The 17,606-nt window shown below is 45.9% G+C and overlaps 1 protein-coding gene across 12 annotated transcripts in view; it reads left to right on the top strand.

The window, feature by feature from the left end:
- LOC126501495 (cytidine monophosphate-N-acetylneuraminic acid hydroxylase) overlaps positions 1-17,606 on the top strand; it is a 99,879-nt gene that overhangs the window by 76,358 nt on the left and 5,915 nt on the right. For 10 of the 12 annotated variants that reach the window (XM_050142180.1, XM_050142174.1, XM_050142173.1 and 7 more), the window contains 4 exons: positions 6,069-6,209; positions 9,586-9,760; positions 11,256-11,372; positions 16,611-16,726. In XM_050142180.1, coding sequence (XP_049998137.1) covers positions 6,069-6,209; positions 9,586-9,760; positions 11,256-11,372; positions 16,611-16,726 — 549 coding nt within the window. Of the gene's footprint in view, positions 1-6,068; positions 6,210-9,585; positions 9,761-11,255; positions 11,373-16,453; positions 16,727-17,606 lie in introns of all 12 variants that reach the window. The other 2 variants (XR_007591693.1, XM_050142169.1) reach the window with 2 other exon arrangements.

Raw genomic sequence — 17,606 nt, 5'->3', positions numbered from 1 at the left:
CTTTCAGTCTGGCTATATTATGCCCTGCTATAGGCCAAAGTGGCTTCTTTATTAACTAATGGTAATATATGCATAGCAGAGAGAGCAGAATCCTACATCAGCTCTTTTTCTCCTCACATTGTGCAGTCCCAAAGGACTCTTTTTATACTATAGACACTCATCCTCATCCATGTTTGTAGTTTCTTTATGCATAATAGCTAGGACATGTGAACAGCCTAGAAACCCAGGACATAACTGACAAGTGGATAATGAAAACGTAGTGTACCTGGATCATGTGGTAGATCTCTTTCTAGCTTTTTTAGGAACCCCCACATTGATTGCCATAGTAGCTGTACCAATTTGCACTCCCACCAGTAATGTGGTTGAGGGTTCCGTGTTCCCCACATCTTTGCCAGCATCTGTCATCTTACTCTTAGCTATTCTGACTGGAGTAAGATGAAATCTCAAAGTAGTTTTAATATTTGCATTTCCCTGATGGCTAAGAATTTTTAGAAATATTTCTTACCTATTCATATTTCTTCTGAGAACTCTCTATTCAGTTCCATAGTCCTCTTTTAATTTCGATTTGTTTTCTTGGTGTACTAGGAAGGCATCTAGGTAGCAAATAAGCCGTTATACGATAGATAATCGCAGGAGCTGCAGTGGAGGGATCACAGCAGCATAGCCTTCAGGGTGAGTAGCATCCTTCCATGTGGCTGATAGTGACGTAAAATGGCTCAACCACCATGGAGGAAGTTTGGAGGCTGCTTTAAAGCTCACCTTACTAGGTGGTCTAGCATTTTCCCTCCTGGGCGTTTGTTCTGTGAAAATTCAAGCCTTAATTTACACAAAATTACATGCAAATATAAATAATAGCCTTGTTCATCATGTCCAAGTCAACCCACATGCCGTGAAAAAGGATAAACAAACTGTGAAGCCATAATTTGAAGTTTGTGATCAGCTTCATGAGTGCTGGAGTCACAGGCATCTGTCACCGTGCCAAATAGAGTTTTATCATTTGAAGTGCTCACTGCAATGTTATAAAGGTTTAAATCTCGCTTTTATAAAACTCTGTTAGTTAAGTGTACAGCTTAGGTGCTCCAAAGCACACACGGTTGTAACTGAACCTCCAGAAAGCATCTCTGTATGAGTAATGCCATCTGTTCCACAATGAGAACTATTGTTGCATTCATTCACATGAAAGAATCTCTAAGGCATTGTGGAGTGACGGACGGCAGCTTCAAAAGTATACAAGCCTCAAGTGGTTTATATCTAGTTTATATGGCAGTTTAGAGGAAAGAAAAACAAAGCAACGGGAATGAAGCCCAGACCAGTTTTTGTCAGAGCTGAGAGGTTGGGGACGGGAAAGCACAGTGCAATGCAAGGAAGCTTTGGGAGTGATGAGCTTGTATTCTGACTGGGACTCACACGAACCTGCACATGGCTAATGCCATGGGACTGTATCCCACAGAGATGTAAGTATATTTGAAAAGTTAAAGGACAAAGGGCGAACTTGATAATTTTTTTAAATTAGTGCATGAAGCTGTAGATTTCCTCCGGAAATCTCACGCGTGCAGATTGTTGGTTTGGCTCACGTTCAGCCGCCATCACCCTCTGACTACCAGCTATTCAGAGAGTCGGACATGATTTTTTTTTAATGTAAAGTTACATTTGCTTGTTTAGTGTGTGGGGGCGGGGGAGGGTCTGAGGACAACCCGCGGCCCTCAGTTCTCGTTTACCATGTAAGTCCCAGGAGTCAAACTCAGGTGGGCTGGTTTGGTGGCAAGTGCTCTCACCTGCTGGGCTGTCTCACCAACCTTTTTTCTTTGAAGATTTACCTATTTTTAATAGTTTTCGTATAAGTACATACCGCACGTTGCGTATACTTCCATGCCCCGACCTTCCCTTTCTTCCCCTCCTGTTAGTCGTCCTAGACAAGTCTACTTCTACTTCCGTGTCATACGTGCACCTACGATTTCACAGCGTGATGATCCGGAAGAAGTTTCCCAAGCCAAAATAGAGTATTTAAAGCATATTTGTGAACAAGCAAATTGTGCTGCGGTGCACATTTTTACGGAGCTCATAATCTCTTGAGAAAATAGAAACCCATTTTACAGTACGTGTAGCTACATTTTATTTTAGTTTTCCTTTACTCTTTTTTTTGTGATAGAATCTTGCTATGCAGGCCACATTGGCCTCAAACCTGGGATCCCTCAGCCTCCACCTCCTGAGTGCCAAGATTACAGCCATTTACCACCATGCCAGGCTTAACTCTTGTCATTTTAAAGGCTAAACAAAATTTTGCAGATGTCGAAATTTTGTTCTTACAAAAATGTTTTTGTTACATGTACAGTGTGGTTGACTAAAACCCCAGCCAGGACTTTATGAGCAAGTGCCCTCAGATCTATAAGGATCAATTTTAGGACACAGTTGCCGCAAACTTTTTGGGACTTGGAGGTGGGGACACAGACACTGCCTACCCTCAGACAGCAAAGCTCTGTCAGCTTCAGATGGGCATGGTTGTGTCTGTGTTTTTCTGATTTCACTAAGTAATGAAGAAGGCAGTTTTGAGATAAATTTTCATGACAATAGTCACTCAAGAATGGCCCCTGACTTCCTGTTGAGTGGTGACAGAAACACAGGAGAAAAGACAGTGGTGTGGGATTCAGGCTCTGGTTCTACTGCCATTTATTGTAACCAATTATCCCACACTTACGATTTCCTTTGTCTCATGGCTAAGATATGACTCAGTTTGCTGATACCTATCTATCACCAGGTGGCCCTGCATTTGGAACCACCCAGTGTGACTTGTGACTGATACTTTTTTCTTTTCTGTATCCTTCTTGATGCTCTCTAGGTATCTTGATTCTTTCAAATATTTTTAGTAAGAATGACTCAAAGGACAGCTTCCTGTGGTCATTGCTGGTTCCGCTTTTTTTGTGTCATGTATTATTTATAAAATAGCACAGTGTTAGAGATAAGGGGACCGGAAGTAAAATGACTGTCCTTACGGTTCTCGTTTGTAGAAAGAAGAAAAAGCAATTATAATACAGGCTAGCAAATACCATGGAATGGAGATCAGGGCCGGCGATAAAAGGATGACTTCTGGCCTAGTGAAGGCTATGTTCAAAAATTAATTGGGACCTTATCAGAAGAGATAAGGAGGTGCTGAGCTGCGGGACTGTAGTTGATGACGGGACTTGATAGCGCACACCTGTAACCCCAGCACTTAGGAGGCAGAGGCAGGAAAATTGGCAAAAGGTCAAGGCCAGTTCTACAGGGAAAGCTTCAGGCCCTCCTGCGCTGCACAGGGAGAGCCTATGGAAGAAGAATTTTAGGGAGAGAGTCTGCATCTCAGTCCAAGGGCTGGAGCAGGAGGCATTACGATGAATGCAGGGGAAAAGGTAGGGACCCAGACTGGACCCACAGTGTCTGCCATAATCCACAGTTTGGGGTCTCTTATGAGGGTTTGGGGAACCCAGTAAAGGAGTCTATCCAGGAAGAGGAACATCACTAGATGGCAGGTCATGTGTCTAGAGGGTGGGAAAGGCAAAAAGGACACTGGTTTGGAGAGCGATTTGAAACGATTGCTCTTAGCCAGGAAGGAATGGTGATGGCAGTGGAAAGAGAGAAGAGAATTCCAATGAATGGAACGTGAAGTTGCTGAAGGCGGGGGTCTCAGAGAAAAGCTGGAGGTGGTGTGTTCTAATCAGAGCTTTCTCTCCTGCCTGCCAGTTTCCAAATAACCACTGAGGCTTAATATTAGTTATACATGTTTGGCTGATGCCTCAGGCTTCTTACTGGCTAGCTCTTACATTCAAATTAACCCATTTCTTTTCATCTGTGTATTGCCACGTGGCCTATGGCTTACCAGTGGTACTCTGGCATGTTGTGTCTTGAGCGGCTGGATGGCTTCTCCCAGACTCCACCCTTCTTCGCCTGTATCTCTGCTTGTATCTCTGCCACAGATCAAAGCAGCTTTATTTATCAACCAACGTTCACAGTGTACAGGACCCCACCATAGTGTGTGTTTACTCAGGGAGTACTCAACCTCTCAACACAATGCTGTCTGTAAAAATAACGAATAGTCACAGGTCTATATGTCAGCAGCCAGAAAGTGTCCTCAGTGTCCATGACACTTGAGAGGATGGTGTGGGGATACTGATTTCATTATTATTGCAGATAAATAATGTCTACAATATTGTACAATAATATTGTACATGAGACAAATACATATTATGAAGTTGTGGAAGTTTGTGAACTCATGGGTTCACACATAAACATGCTCATGAGTACACACACTCATGCATTCACACATGCACATGCTCATGGGTGCATGTACACATATGCTTATTGGTACACACATTCATAAGTGCACATATGCATATGTTCACCGGTATACATATGACCATACATATGTATGCACATACTCACAGGTGCATGCTTGCACACACTCACGGGTGCACACATGCACACACTCACGGGTGCACACATGCACATGCTCACAAGTGCACATATGCATATGTTCACAGGTATACATATGCACATACTTACAGGTGCACATATGCACATGCTCACAAGTGCACACATGCATTGCACATACTCACTGGTGCACATATGCACACACTCACAGGTGAACATATGCATACACTCACGGGTGCACACATGCAGACATAGGCATACACATGCACATACTCACAAGTGCACATATGCACACACTCATGAGTACACCCATCCACATGCTCACAAGTGCACTTATGCACACACTTACAGGTGCACATATGCACTTACTCACGGGTGCACACATGCAGACATAGGCACACACATGCACATACTCACACGTGCACATATGCACAGACCCACACAGGAACTGAAGCATCAGAAAGCTGCTGGGAACAAGGACAGGGCCATGGGCGGTTACTGTGTTTTCAGGAAGGAAACACAGATGTTGGTTCATGTTCTAGTTAACAATCTGACTAAATGTCAGATCTAGAGAACCACCTTGAAGCAAAGGATGGCCAAGTCTCTTTAGCAGTAACGTCTGTGTAAGTCCCTGTCAGGGGAATGCAATGACAAATCCATTTTCTCTGCATCTCCCGTTTTCTGTCCCAACACCAATGTCAGTGTGATGTGGAGATTGACAAGGTTATTTTGAGAAAGGTGGTGATGTGGAACTTGATTTGGTGGAGTCCAAGATTTGATTAATATTATAATTAAATTCTAGATCTTTAACTATAGCTCTAGTACAGTGGTAAAGTCCTTACCTTTCATGCACGAGAAAAGAGAAGAAAAAAGAGGAACCAGGCCTCAGGAAGGATTATGATTGAGGATATGTGCTCTTCTGTAATGAGTGGATTTTCAAAAGGTTTCTTGATTCTCCTTTTCTCTCACACCCTGCTCTTCTTTCTGTGTGTGCACGTACACACGTGTGATATTGCGTGTGGCTGCATCTCACTGTGGGTGTCAGAGGTCAACCATGAGTGTCGTTATTCAGGTGCTATCCGCCTGTGTTTTTGAAACAGAATCTGTCATTGCTGGGCTATTCGACCAGCACTGAGGCTAAGAGGTACAATTTTAATGGTTTCGAGGGCAGAGACTTTCCAGATTTTGTTCTGAGAGCTAGAGAGAGGCTCTGGGGTCTGTCTGCAGTCTGCGCCTGTGCAGGTCATGCGATATGCAGCCTTCTCCAGGAAATGAATGCGCTGATGGCAGCAGTCTCATGAGGCCTTGCAAGACCAAGTCAACTAGTTCATATCAAGCACTTGGTATAGTGCCTGCCGAGTAATTGTCAATCCATCTTCATTTCGGCTGATATTCAGTACGAATGTGCAATTACTGCCTGTGTGTAATAGTCACTAATGGTTTCTCAAACTTAATTCCAACCACCACCGGAGTCTACTTACAAAACAAAAGATACGAACAAGTTCCTTGGCTGATTAGGGACGTTAGCCCAAACATGGTCTTTATTTTTCCTAGCTGTGTGTGGAGGGGGATTGGAGAGTGAGAATAACGGGTGAACCAAATGTTCACTCTCGCTACCACACTCCTGAGAATGAACTCTGTTATCTGGCAATGCTCCTGTTTCCTAGGTACATTAAGGAAACAAACACTAAAAATGACCCGAACCAACTCAACAATCTTATCAAGAAAAGCTGTGAAGTGACAACGTGGACTCCACGGCCTGGAGCTACCCTTGACCTGGGCAGGATGCTGAAGGACCCAACAGATAGGTATGGGGGATAAAATGCCTTATACAGTGTTTCTAATATTATGATAAAAGGGTCCCTATTCTGTAGTGACATTAAGTTTTGTCGACTAACATGCTAAGCTTACTGGATAAGATCCCCATCTCCCTTTAGAAAGTGAACCAGGTGATCCTAGAGCTGGGAAGGATGCCACACACCTGCAGTCCTAGCCCTTAGGAAGCTAAGGCAGGAGGAGTGGGCCAGACTGCGCTAGTTGAGACCCTGACTCAAGAAAAGTAAATATACGCCTCACTGTTTAATAAAATAGACTGGTAAATATCTTTCAAATCAGACAATTTTCCCAAGTATTTCACCCTGGCTCGGGCACTTTCATCACCTCAGGGCCTTACCAGGAAGTAAAAGGAAAAGGCTGGAAGAGGTGGTTCGGTCATTAAGAGCACTTGCTGCTGCCCCAGAAGCCCAGAGTTCAACTGCCAGCACCTGTGTAGGGTCGTTCGGAAAGCTCGTTGCCACGGCAGTGCAAGTCTGACTTATAAAATTAGCAGCACGTTTCAAAGTATCAGACAGGAAAATCCAATTCCAAAAGGTTAGCCTGGACTCCAGAGGCCTATAGTTTCGTAAGTACACATCCTGAGCCACATAGCCATAAAGTTCCGACCCGGATGTAAAAATGCTCATACTGTAGGAAGTGGGCCGCAAGCAAGTTGGTGTCGCCCTTTGCTGACTTCCCGGATATGACTAGAGCCTGGTCAGCTCTCCTTCACAGACTTCGATTGTCCCTCACACGGCTCCGTCTCGCTTCCCTTCCCTCATCTCCACCACTCACTCAGGGGCTGTCCCCTGCCTCTGCCTCACAAGCCTTCCTCCAAGCTAGTGCTTCTCAGTTTGCAGGTCACGGTGCACTGGCTGGACATCCAACCAAGACATCTGTCATAACCAACATTTTCACTAAAAGAAAATTTCATTAGCAGGAATAAAAGCTATATATTGCATGTAGTAAGGGTTTTATTTATGGATTAACTTTGCAGCCTGATAGAGACTGTTCTTAGCTGGGAGTGTGGGTGCCCATCTGTAATCCCAGCCGATGAGGAAGCAGGAGGATTGGCAAGAGATCAAGGCCAGCCTGGTTTGTTTCAGGGTTACAGAGGGAGACTGTGCTCCCCCCCACAACCCCCCCCCCACAAAACAGTTCTTACAGGAATTACAGGGAAACTGTGGGAATTTCCTCTCTTTGTTGCCGACAAGTCAATCTTTCTAAATTGTGACACTTAAAATTCTCTGAGAGCTCCCTAGTGCTCCAGTACAAAAGAGGACTTCTGTCCAGAGAGTGAACATGTTTCTTGAGTATTTCAGTTATTGTTCATCCTTCAGGAGCCTACCTTCCTCTTCAGCATCTTCTTAAAGTGTCTAGAATCATCCTTGTGCCGGCCTCTCAATGTGTCCTAGAACAAGTGGCTGTGCTGTGATTTACAGATGTCAGAGGCACCAGCCCCCTTGATAAACACAAACTGGGGCTCCCCTCAGGGATACTCAGATACAGTTGTTCTGAGGTAGGATCACCCCAAAGCATTCTGGGAACCAAGAGTCAGGATGGTTCCTTCTCTGTGCTAACATATAGTAAGGACCCCATGCTGAACTGCCTTGTAAAAAAAGAACAGGGAATCTGGGACTGTAGTAACAGAAGCTCAGTCCCAAATATTCAGCATTTTGCCACGTCTTACGGATGAGAAGATGGTTACAAATACAGAAAAGGACAGAAAAAGAAGGAAGTGAAAGAGAAGATAGGGAAAAGAAGTAGAGGGGGAAAGTGACTGAACTTTTCTAGTCAGAGGCAGTGGCCTAGCTGGAGAAGGATTTGGAGATTGAAGGAAAAGGGAACACACATATGTTGTTGACTCACACAGGATTATTGAAACGTCCCAATACTGGGAGCCAGAAGTGCAGAGGACACGGCCAGGAAGAAACCTTGGTCCTCATGGAGCGCTCACAGCCCTGAGTTCAGAACTGGCGAGTGAAAGCCCAAAGGAAGGAGACTCAGGGATGCCATGTGGAGGCCAGGGTCAGCATGGCCTCCTAGACCAGGGCAATGAGCCTGTCCTTCAAAGGAGGGCCACAGCAAATGACAAAGCAAAGAAGGATCACTGTTGAATTGTGCTTCCGGAAACCCACTTCAGCACTAGAGAACATTCTAGTGCTGAAGCCCGAGCTAGAGCTCTGGAATCGAGGAGGCCAGGGGGATAGCTATGACTTCTCAGGAAAAAATCCGTAAGACTTCGGACTGACCCCGGACAAGGAGCTAGACGAGACTGTATTTCAGAGCTGATACACTTTTGGTGCTTCTGTAGCCTCAGAGACAAGAGGGACTCAAAGGGAACCTTTGAGAAGAATCTACTATTGCCTCCAAACATTGGTAGACACAGACACATTTGCCCTCTTAGCTTTATCCTTATTCAGTTCACATCCTATTATTTTCTCAAGATTTGAGGGTCCGTGTCCCATGCGGTGATCTTTCTCCCCCAGATGAACAGGACTTTAAGACTGTCTATCCTACCAACTGGATTTAAAGAGAAAGTTGTACATCTGTCTGAAAACAGGAGTTTGATTGACAGACAGAGTACAGTATATCACAAAATCCTATAAGCTATTTATATGCTCAAATATTTACTGGGCACCACATAGCCAGCCTTTACCCTGAAGATACGAACAGCCATTTATTCAACTCAGAAGGACACCATTAATGCATGAAAAGAGCCAGTTCTACCCAAGTGTAGCTTGGTGAGCCAGTGAATTCATTGGGGTCTCTTATACCAGCATCGTTGGCTCATTAGAGAAAATCCCAACCCACTACAGTTCCACTCATAAAAGCTGCAACCCTGCAGCTCTTAGCCCAACCCCGTGGGCATCTCTGCAGGAGTGTGCCCTCTCCCCAACTGTTGTGGATGGCTTATATAGATTAGGGAAGTCGTCCTGTTTAGCCTTTGAGTTTTCTTAGCTTCCTGAGTCTTAGGAGCCTCCACTCCCAGCAAGAAATGATTCCGGTCCTTGCGCTGCTTTCACCAAATGCCAATGGTGATTGAGATGCAGGGTCAACTGGGTACCACATCCACAAAGTCCATACAAGCTGAGCGTGTTCAACGTGTCCATCACTCAGCTATTTGGAGCAGAAGGAGACCTTGCAGCTTTACATCTGCAGACATGCACAAGATTAGTCAGTGAAGTCTGACTTGGGAACCTTGCCCATTAACTAGCGAATGGAAGTGGGGTGGCTTGGCCTACACTGGACTCAGGAGGCAGGCCCACATCTTGAAACTCCTCCGGTGGGGTTTTTCTCAAAGTATTAGTTTTGCCTTGCTTGTTTGCTGCTCACTTTTCTAACCCTCCTCCTCTTTGTGTTTTTAAGCAAGGGCATTGTGGAGCCTCCAGAAGGGACAAAAATTTACAAGGATTCCTGGGACTTTGACCCGTTCCTGGAGACCTTGCATTCCGCTGTAGAAGATGAAATCTTTCTTCACCCGTCCTGGATAAAAGAGTACTTCACCTGGGCTGGATTCAAGAATTACAACCTGGTGGTCAGGGTATGCTCTCTTGTATTCCAGAGATCTTTGCAGTCCCCTGGTTTCCGGCTTGGTTTCTAATCAGCCCTCCAAAGGGCCCAGCAGAGGCTTGCGGAACTCCGTGAGCTGTAGTGCTCCTTTGAAGCTGCAGGGCCGTTAGGCGCAGCTCAGTTTGCCTTTTGCAGTATTTTTCTCCCTTATCACCATGCATTAAAAGTTTTTAAATCACCGTATAAGAAGTAAGAAGGGTCCTTGTAGCATTTTCATCTCTACTTTGATTTGGCTGGGTGCCTTTCCTCTCCTGGAACCCCATCCTCTGTACCCTTCTGCCCAGGGTGTTCCCCTTCGAGAGTGTTTTATTACCCCCTCCGCCCTTCTCCCTCGAGGTGTCAGTAGTTTCCATTGTCTGGTGCATCAGGAATGCTTAACTGTGGGGCCAGAAGGTGGAGTCCGCTCGGAGGGAGCAGTGTGAGATAGAAGCAGCCAATGGCAACTGTGCAGAGGACCCCGCCCCCCGTTTACTGTCCAGCCCCTGAGCATCAGTACCAGTCACACTTGCTGTACCCCAAAGTTGTGGTTCTCCAGAACCATGCTTTCCTGTGCCCACCCATGGCCATAAGTCCCCTGCTTAACACCAAAGATTAGGTATGAGCATGTGTGTTGGTGGAAGACGGCGGCTCTCCCTCCCTTCTTAGGATGAGTTATTTCCAGATTAGGTCATTTCTATATTTGAGGCATTCTCTTTTAATGATGTAAAGGAATAGCAGGTCTAAAACCATATTTGACTGTTATAAAATGTGTTCATTCTAGCTCTCAGCTTTTTTTTTTTTTTTTGAGGAAATCACCTTTGAAACTTAAAGCAATAGGAAACTGAAAATGCTGTTTTCACTTGGGTAATCAGATTGAAAAGGAAGCTTTTTAAACCTTTTAATGAATATGTTATTTTAAATTTTAAAATGGCATTGATTTATTATTTGCTTATTTATGTGTGTGTGCATGAGTGTTTGTGCTACAGCGAGTGTGTGGAGGTCAGGGGGCAGCTGGTGGGGATCAGTTCCCTCCTGCACCACGTGGGTTCCAGGCATTGGACTCACGTGGTCAGCCGTGGGGGCAAGCCCCTTCACCTGCTGTGCTGCCTCGCTGGCCCCGTGAATGTACTTCTGTTCAGCTGCTGTGTGGTGTGGGGTGTAGTCCTCACTGTAGGGTCCCCATCTGAAGGCCTCCAGTGCACCTTGATGTCTCCGTGCTGATAATGCTCTATGCTACTGAAGTTAGAGCAGCGAGAGGCAGCGGTTTTGCGGCTATAGAAGGTGAAGAGTGTAACACCGCCAGTTCCAGAGAGAGAGGCTGAAATAGAGGAAGGGGGGAGTATAGAGGGAGGAAGGAAGATGGGAGGGTTGTATTTCAACTCACTGCTATTCTTTCAGAGGGTTTAAGAGTTCTGCCATCTTAGGATGTCTTAAAGACCGCGACACTGATGAACGGTCTTCCATTTGCCGCCTTCTCGTTTGCACAGATGATCGAAACGGATGAAGACTTCAACCCTTTGCCTGGAGGGTACGACTATCTGGTGGACTTTCTAGATCTGTCTTTTCCAAAAGAGAGACCAAGCAGGGAGCATCCCTATGAAGAAGTGAGCAGCTCCCCTGGTGGGGATCCCTTCTCCTTCCTCTCCCTCTCCCTCTTCCTCAGCACCTTCCCCTTCTCCTCCCTCCTTCTGCTGTCTTTATCACTTGCTTCTTCCTTTCTCCCCTCCCACCACCCCCTCTTCTGCTGACTCAGAAACAGAGCTCAAAACAAGTAAGGCGTGATTTATCCTTGAGCCAAATATAAGTGACCGTGGCCTGGGAACATGAATACAGATTGTTCCAAATGACACACTACAATATGGAAATGACTTATGAAGCTCTTTATTTCAGAGTAAAGTCTTGACTCACTCCCTTTGGGTTTCCCAAAGGGAGCCTATGGTAGACAAGTCATCGCAAAGTGGAGAATAATCTGCTGTAGACTTCAGGGACTATATGATGAGGTTCTTAGCTTTTGGATTGATGGAAACTCATGGTCTGCTAAGTCAACGCCTTCCAAAGGTGTTGTCTGATAGGCAACAGAATGTTGGTTCAGGCACAAAGGCAGGCCATGGGTGGCTACTAAAGGAGCTGAAGACAGCCTGAGACCATTTTGACTGTGGCTGACATCCCTCCATAATCGTGGAGTTTTAATCAGCCTGTCAGCCTCTCACAACTCTTACACTGGGGTGGCTTTTTTTCCTGGGTATGTCATGGTCTCTTCTGTGTCCAGCAGAACCTCAGATAGATAATCTGTAACGTGACCTTTGCTACAGCCATGCCATTTTCAGTGTCCCCACCAAGCCAATTGTCAAAAACACAGAATATACAAAACGACACACTAAAAGTTCTATTAATCCAGGGTGCACTGTGAGAGCAAAAAAGGACTTGTCAGCAGGGTTTCTCCCTAGGGTGCCTCCAAAATAATGAAGAATTGCCATTTCTCAGGCCTCCGCAGGTTACACTAGAGATCCCCTGCAGAATGTGCTTACATCCCAACGAGAGAAGCTGCCTTTCTTGATCTTTATTCCACAGCCAAGGTGTACTCCGGCAGCTATTCAAGCCTTAGGTGGCAGACATAATTTATCCCAGTGGGTGGCACAGCTCTGGGACTCAAAATGAGCCTAAATGGCCAGTCGTGGTGGTGCATGTCTTTAATCCCAGCACTCAGGAGGCAGAGGCAGGAGGATCTCTGTGAGTTCGAGGCAACAAAGAGCCTAAATGGTTTATATACCTCAAGTATGGAGCTAAGGAGCAGTCAAAATCTAAAGGCAGCTGCCAAACCAGGCTGTACAGAAAAGCAAACAGAGTGAGCGCTGCCCAATAGTCGGGAGCTTCCCTGCTCCAGAAGCACAGAACCAAGGCAAATGACTCAACGGAGCCTTCAAAATAACAGTTCTTTGAAATGTCCTTTTTTTTTTTTTTTTAATAAATCAATGACAAGAACATAAAACAAACCAAGGACAGAACCCTGAAAGTGCCCTCAGAACCCTGAAAATGTTCCAGGAACGCCACATACCATAAAATCCGACAAATAGAATGTTCTTCACAAGCAAGGCCAGAATCCAAAGCCCCTTTTCCTCTATCAGCTCATCAGTATGTGTTCACAGGCAACTGCACCCAAGGGCCAGAGAATGAGGCAAGTTTCCCACTGGGAATCTACCTCCCTCTTGCCAACGGGTCAGTGAGCTACAAGTTTGCCTCCTGGTTGGCTTCTCCAAAGTTGTTGCCCAGTGACCTAAGTTCACTTAACCCCTAGCACCTTAAAAGGAACTAGAAAACAAATTGACGGAAAATGAGGTTTGTTTCCCACTAGGGCAGCCTGGCGTTTTCTTCACAGTGTTACCGTTTTATATAGACGAGGAGACCAAGCAGGAATGTGCACATGTTCACTTCAGTTGTCGAAACTGTATGGTGTCTTTTGTGCAAGGCAAATTCCTCCAGGACACCAGGGCTTCAGCCTTTCCCTCCGCCTAGCATCGGATTCCCAAGGAACTTTCAGCCGTCTACAACAGCAGAGGTACATCTGCTCAGCGAGAGGCTCTAGAAAGGGAGTGGAGTCGGTGTGGACATGGCATGCTTTATTGGGCCCCAGTTAGCAGCGAATCCCTAGGCATGGCTGTGTGATATCCAGGAAGGATCCTTGGCCTTGGAGACAGGCCAAGATGGAAACAGGTGTCCATGGCTGTTGAACACAACTGCTCACCATGAAACTTCAAGCAAAGTTGTTTGACCTGTCTGATGCTTGATTCTCCTTCCCGCCCTACCAAGCTGCTGGATTGGGCACAGGGGAGGATGCATAAAAGCGTGCATTGTAGCAATCTCTCCACAGATTATACAGCATTAGCCGTGGTTCCAGGGCCTTCTATCTGCCACTGAGATTATTGCTGGTGTCACTGAGATGTGGAAGTCCCTAACTGGAGAGATGAAACAAGACCTCCATGTCCTAGACATGATGGCTGCCTCATTAGTGACACCGCTGTCACTCTGTCCTGTCCCCCATCTCTGTGTCTCTGTCTCTATCTTTCTCTCCCTATCTTTTTGTTTCTATCTATCTATCTATCTATCTATCTATCTATCTATCTATCTATCTCTTTCTGTCTCTGTCTCTCTATCAAGGTCTCTCTCTGTCTCTCTTTATCTTATTGGCTTGGCTGAAACTCTCTGTGTAGACCAGGATGGCCTCAACTCACAGAGATCTGCCTGCCTCTTCCTCCCCAGTACTGGGATTAAAATCTTTAATGTGCTAACATGTCTGGCTTTTATAGTGAGGTATATTTTAATACACTGAGTTGCATTTTATGTTATAACTGCAGCAGAACTTTCTCTATCTGATTTATGGATATAGAAAACGAAGTTTTCACTTGTGAGAAGACCCATGCAACCATCCCTTTCTTTATTCCCAACTTAGCCATACTTATCTCAAAATGTTGAGCTCAAGCCGTCCTCTGCTTCAGAGTCCGGTAAGCTGCTCTGTACCAAGCACCATGGCAAACATTTCGTAAACATTGTCGACATCATTGTTTGCCCCCATTCTGTGTTGCAATGCTAAGGCCATCCAAGCCAAAATACACTTTAGTGTCCAATCTGAACAGCAGCGCTTGTGGGCTTTGTGTGGTGGTGGCAAGCTTCATGCAAGGTTCACATGCTATGTGTTCAGAACTGAGGCTGCAGTGGGGTCTGTAATAGATCTCGGGCAGGTACAGCTAGAAGCGCCTCAGATTCATTCCATTTGAGCTTTATGGAAGTTTTGTTCATTGCACACGCAGAAACATTTTAGCATTGCCAAGTGTTTCCACAACACCTACATCCAGTTATACAGCCCTTCCTGCCGAAGGAGTGCCGTGGCTCACAGTGTCCGGAACCAACCTCAGCAGAGAAGAGGGGCTCAGATCTGGGATGTCTGGAAGGCGAAGTGAGTACGTGAACACAGGATTCTGGTGCAAACGGGCAGGCTATCAGCTCAGGGCAGGACTTTTTTTAAATCTTTTTTTGTCCTGATTTTTAAATCTCAGTCTATTATTGTAAATTTTATGTAAGGAAAATGATTTTTTTCTTCACACACACACACTGGGCAAAGCAGTTTAGGAGAAGCATAAAGATTCTTTTGAAATTAGAACATTGTTATTTATTATGCCATTTTTTTAGTTTTTAAGCCCCATAGCCATTACATTTTTTTAATTTTTAGCTTAGTTAATCATAAAACAACTTTTGAGGCTTTTGCCTCAGAGGCTAACTACTTGTAGTTTATAGAAACATAGTTTAGTGGGTTTTACTCCATTGTCGTACCTTTTTTATTGCTTTTTTCTTACAATTTTAATTTTGTTTCATAAGGCCATGGGCAGTCAGCCCTAAAGCCCTAGGTTTTTTAGAAACATTATTTATTATTGTTAAGTTTTTTTTATTTTAGTATAATTCTTTTGCCAAGTTTTATAATCAGTCAAAAAAAAAATAATTTCCGCATTTTCCCAAATTTTCCCAATTCTTTCATCAGTCAGGTTTTTTCCTATGACCTGCTTTACAGCTTTAATGCCTGCCTGCTCTATCGCATCAGGAAGATTCAGACTCTTATTATCATACAGCACATCCATAGTTTCAGAAGCCACTGGTGTGGAAGGAGAAAAAGAACATGAAGAACGAGGCCACTGTTAGAATTGCTATAACCAGAATCATCTGTAACATTGCCAAGGGCGTATGCAGATGCCATAGAAGCTGTCCCAGTGGCCACGTAGGTGTTTTCTCCTTGGTCCTCAAGCAACACCCTCATTGAGCTGCCACTGGGTTGCCTGGAGGGAGTTGCTTCCTGCATCTCGGGAACTGCCCGTGGAGGAGGCTATGCTTTGCTGTCTCCGGTTACAGTTTAAGAAGCTGGGTTTGAAACTGTACCCAATCTCACGCACTTCGTGTTTATATAAATCCCTTTTACTGTCCCCGCCACCATTACTAATCCTGTGTAACAGGGAAAAACCTGGTGGCACACGCCTGTAAATCCTAGCTGCTGTCATACTAAAGCAGGAGGATGGCGAATTTGAAGCAGTCCTGGGCTACACAGTGAGGCCCAGGCAAACGAACAACAAAAGAGAGGAAGGAAGAGGGGAGGGGTGGGGGCGTGCGCGCGAACACACACGGAGTGGGTGAGGGTGCCTAGCAGATTTCAGGTCACAGAGCCAGTCAACACAGGACTGAGACCAAAGCCATTTAAGCTTGTCCCTAACCCTGTGTCCTTTTGCCCACCACCTCCAGTATCTGCCACAGGGATTCCTTAAGGACTTTAACCACCTGATAGAAGGCGTTCTGCTCACCGGCGCTTGTACACACACTTGCTGCCATGAACTGTGAGGCTCTGGCCAGCCTCTGGGTTTCAGGCGGAGGCTAGCTGTGTGCTGCTTTGAGAGTGACGGTCATAGTATCGTTTTCTGAGCACTCACTGCCTCATTTTAAGTGTTTTCTGTTCATAGGCTCTCTTGTTCGTCACCACAATCCTATGAGGAATGTCACCTTTAGTCTTCCTTTTATAGATAAGGAAACTGAGGCAATAGTTTCTAAACCGCAAAGCTGGACCCGGATTTGAGCCTTTGACCTGGTCAGCTGGCCCACCTTCTAATCTGTGTGTGCGCTGCTTCCGTCCACTCCATTCCCATGCTCCCAGCTCGCTCCGTCTCTGGTCAGCCTGTGATTGTCCTCCGGGCGTCTCTCCTTCCTTCACTCCTCTCCGCCAGCACTGGCAGCTCCTGCCCCTAAGGACGCGTGGGAATGAACTCTCACACACCAGAGCCACCCAGACGGCTGCTGCGCTGTCATTTCAGATCCGTAGCCGTGTGGATGTCATCAGGTACGTGGTGAAGCATGGGCTGCTGTGGGATGACCTCTACATTGGATTCCAGACCCGGCTGCAGAGGGATCCTGATATATACCATCACCTGTAAGCCTGCAAGGGCTTTTGATGCCTGGGGCCATGGGGGTGGGGGCGCACAGGGGCATGGGGGGCATGACAGTGAGCAGGGGAGGAACACGAGGGCATGGCAGTGCCAGGGGAGCACAGGGGTGTGGCGTGACGGCAGGGGAGGAACACGAGGGCATGGCAGAGGTGGTGGGGAAACACAGGGGCGTGAGGAGTAAGGGGAGGGCATGGTGGCAGGCGGGGGGGGGAGAGGAGCGGGGCGGGGGGGAGAGGGAGAGAAGTGGAGTCAACCACTGTGTCCCCGCTAGCACTGATGGGCAGATAGGAGAGGCCCCGTGCTTTTTCTCTGTGTTTTTAAGACAGGATGTAGCCTGGGCTGAACTCATGACAAGCACTACATCACCCTCTTTTACAGGCTGGGGTTACAGGAAAGTACCATCATGCCTGGCATTTTGACAAGAGACTTGAGCTCAGTGTTCTATGGACTGGGTGGTTTTACAGGAATGGCCCACTGTGTTTGTGTGTGCTTGTGCTTATAAATGGCATATCTACTTAAGGTCATCTTTAGAATCTCAGAAGGAACAATTTCCTGCCTTTGCATGCACAAGATCAAAGAGAAGGTGGTCCTATTATCACCACGGGGCCTCTGAAAAGCTGCAAGGATTTCTTTTTTAAAGTTCCTATTCTAGTAAAAGTTCCTGTCATTAAGCCTGCTGACCCGAGTTCACTCCTAGGGAGACCCGTATGGTGGAAGGGCAGAGATGACTGGAAGTTGTTCTCTGACCTCCATATGCACACCATGCACACATGCATGCATCATACACACACACGGAGACACACACAAGGTAAATTAGAATAGAATTTAAAAATCAGAATGTCTAAGTAAAGCCTTTTAACTGGT

The sequence above is a fragment of the Alexandromys fortis genome, unplaced genomic scaffold (genome assembly GCF_014885135.2).
Source record: "Alexandromys fortis isolate MF-2015 unplaced genomic scaffold, M_Fortis_MF-2015_v1.1 scaffold_5, whole genome shotgun sequence".
Lineage (NCBI taxonomy): Eukaryota > Metazoa > Chordata > Mammalia > Rodentia > Cricetidae > Alexandromys > Alexandromys fortis.
The sequence above is the reverse complement of the archived record's forward strand: the minus strand, read 5'-3'. Positions and strand labels throughout refer to the sequence as shown.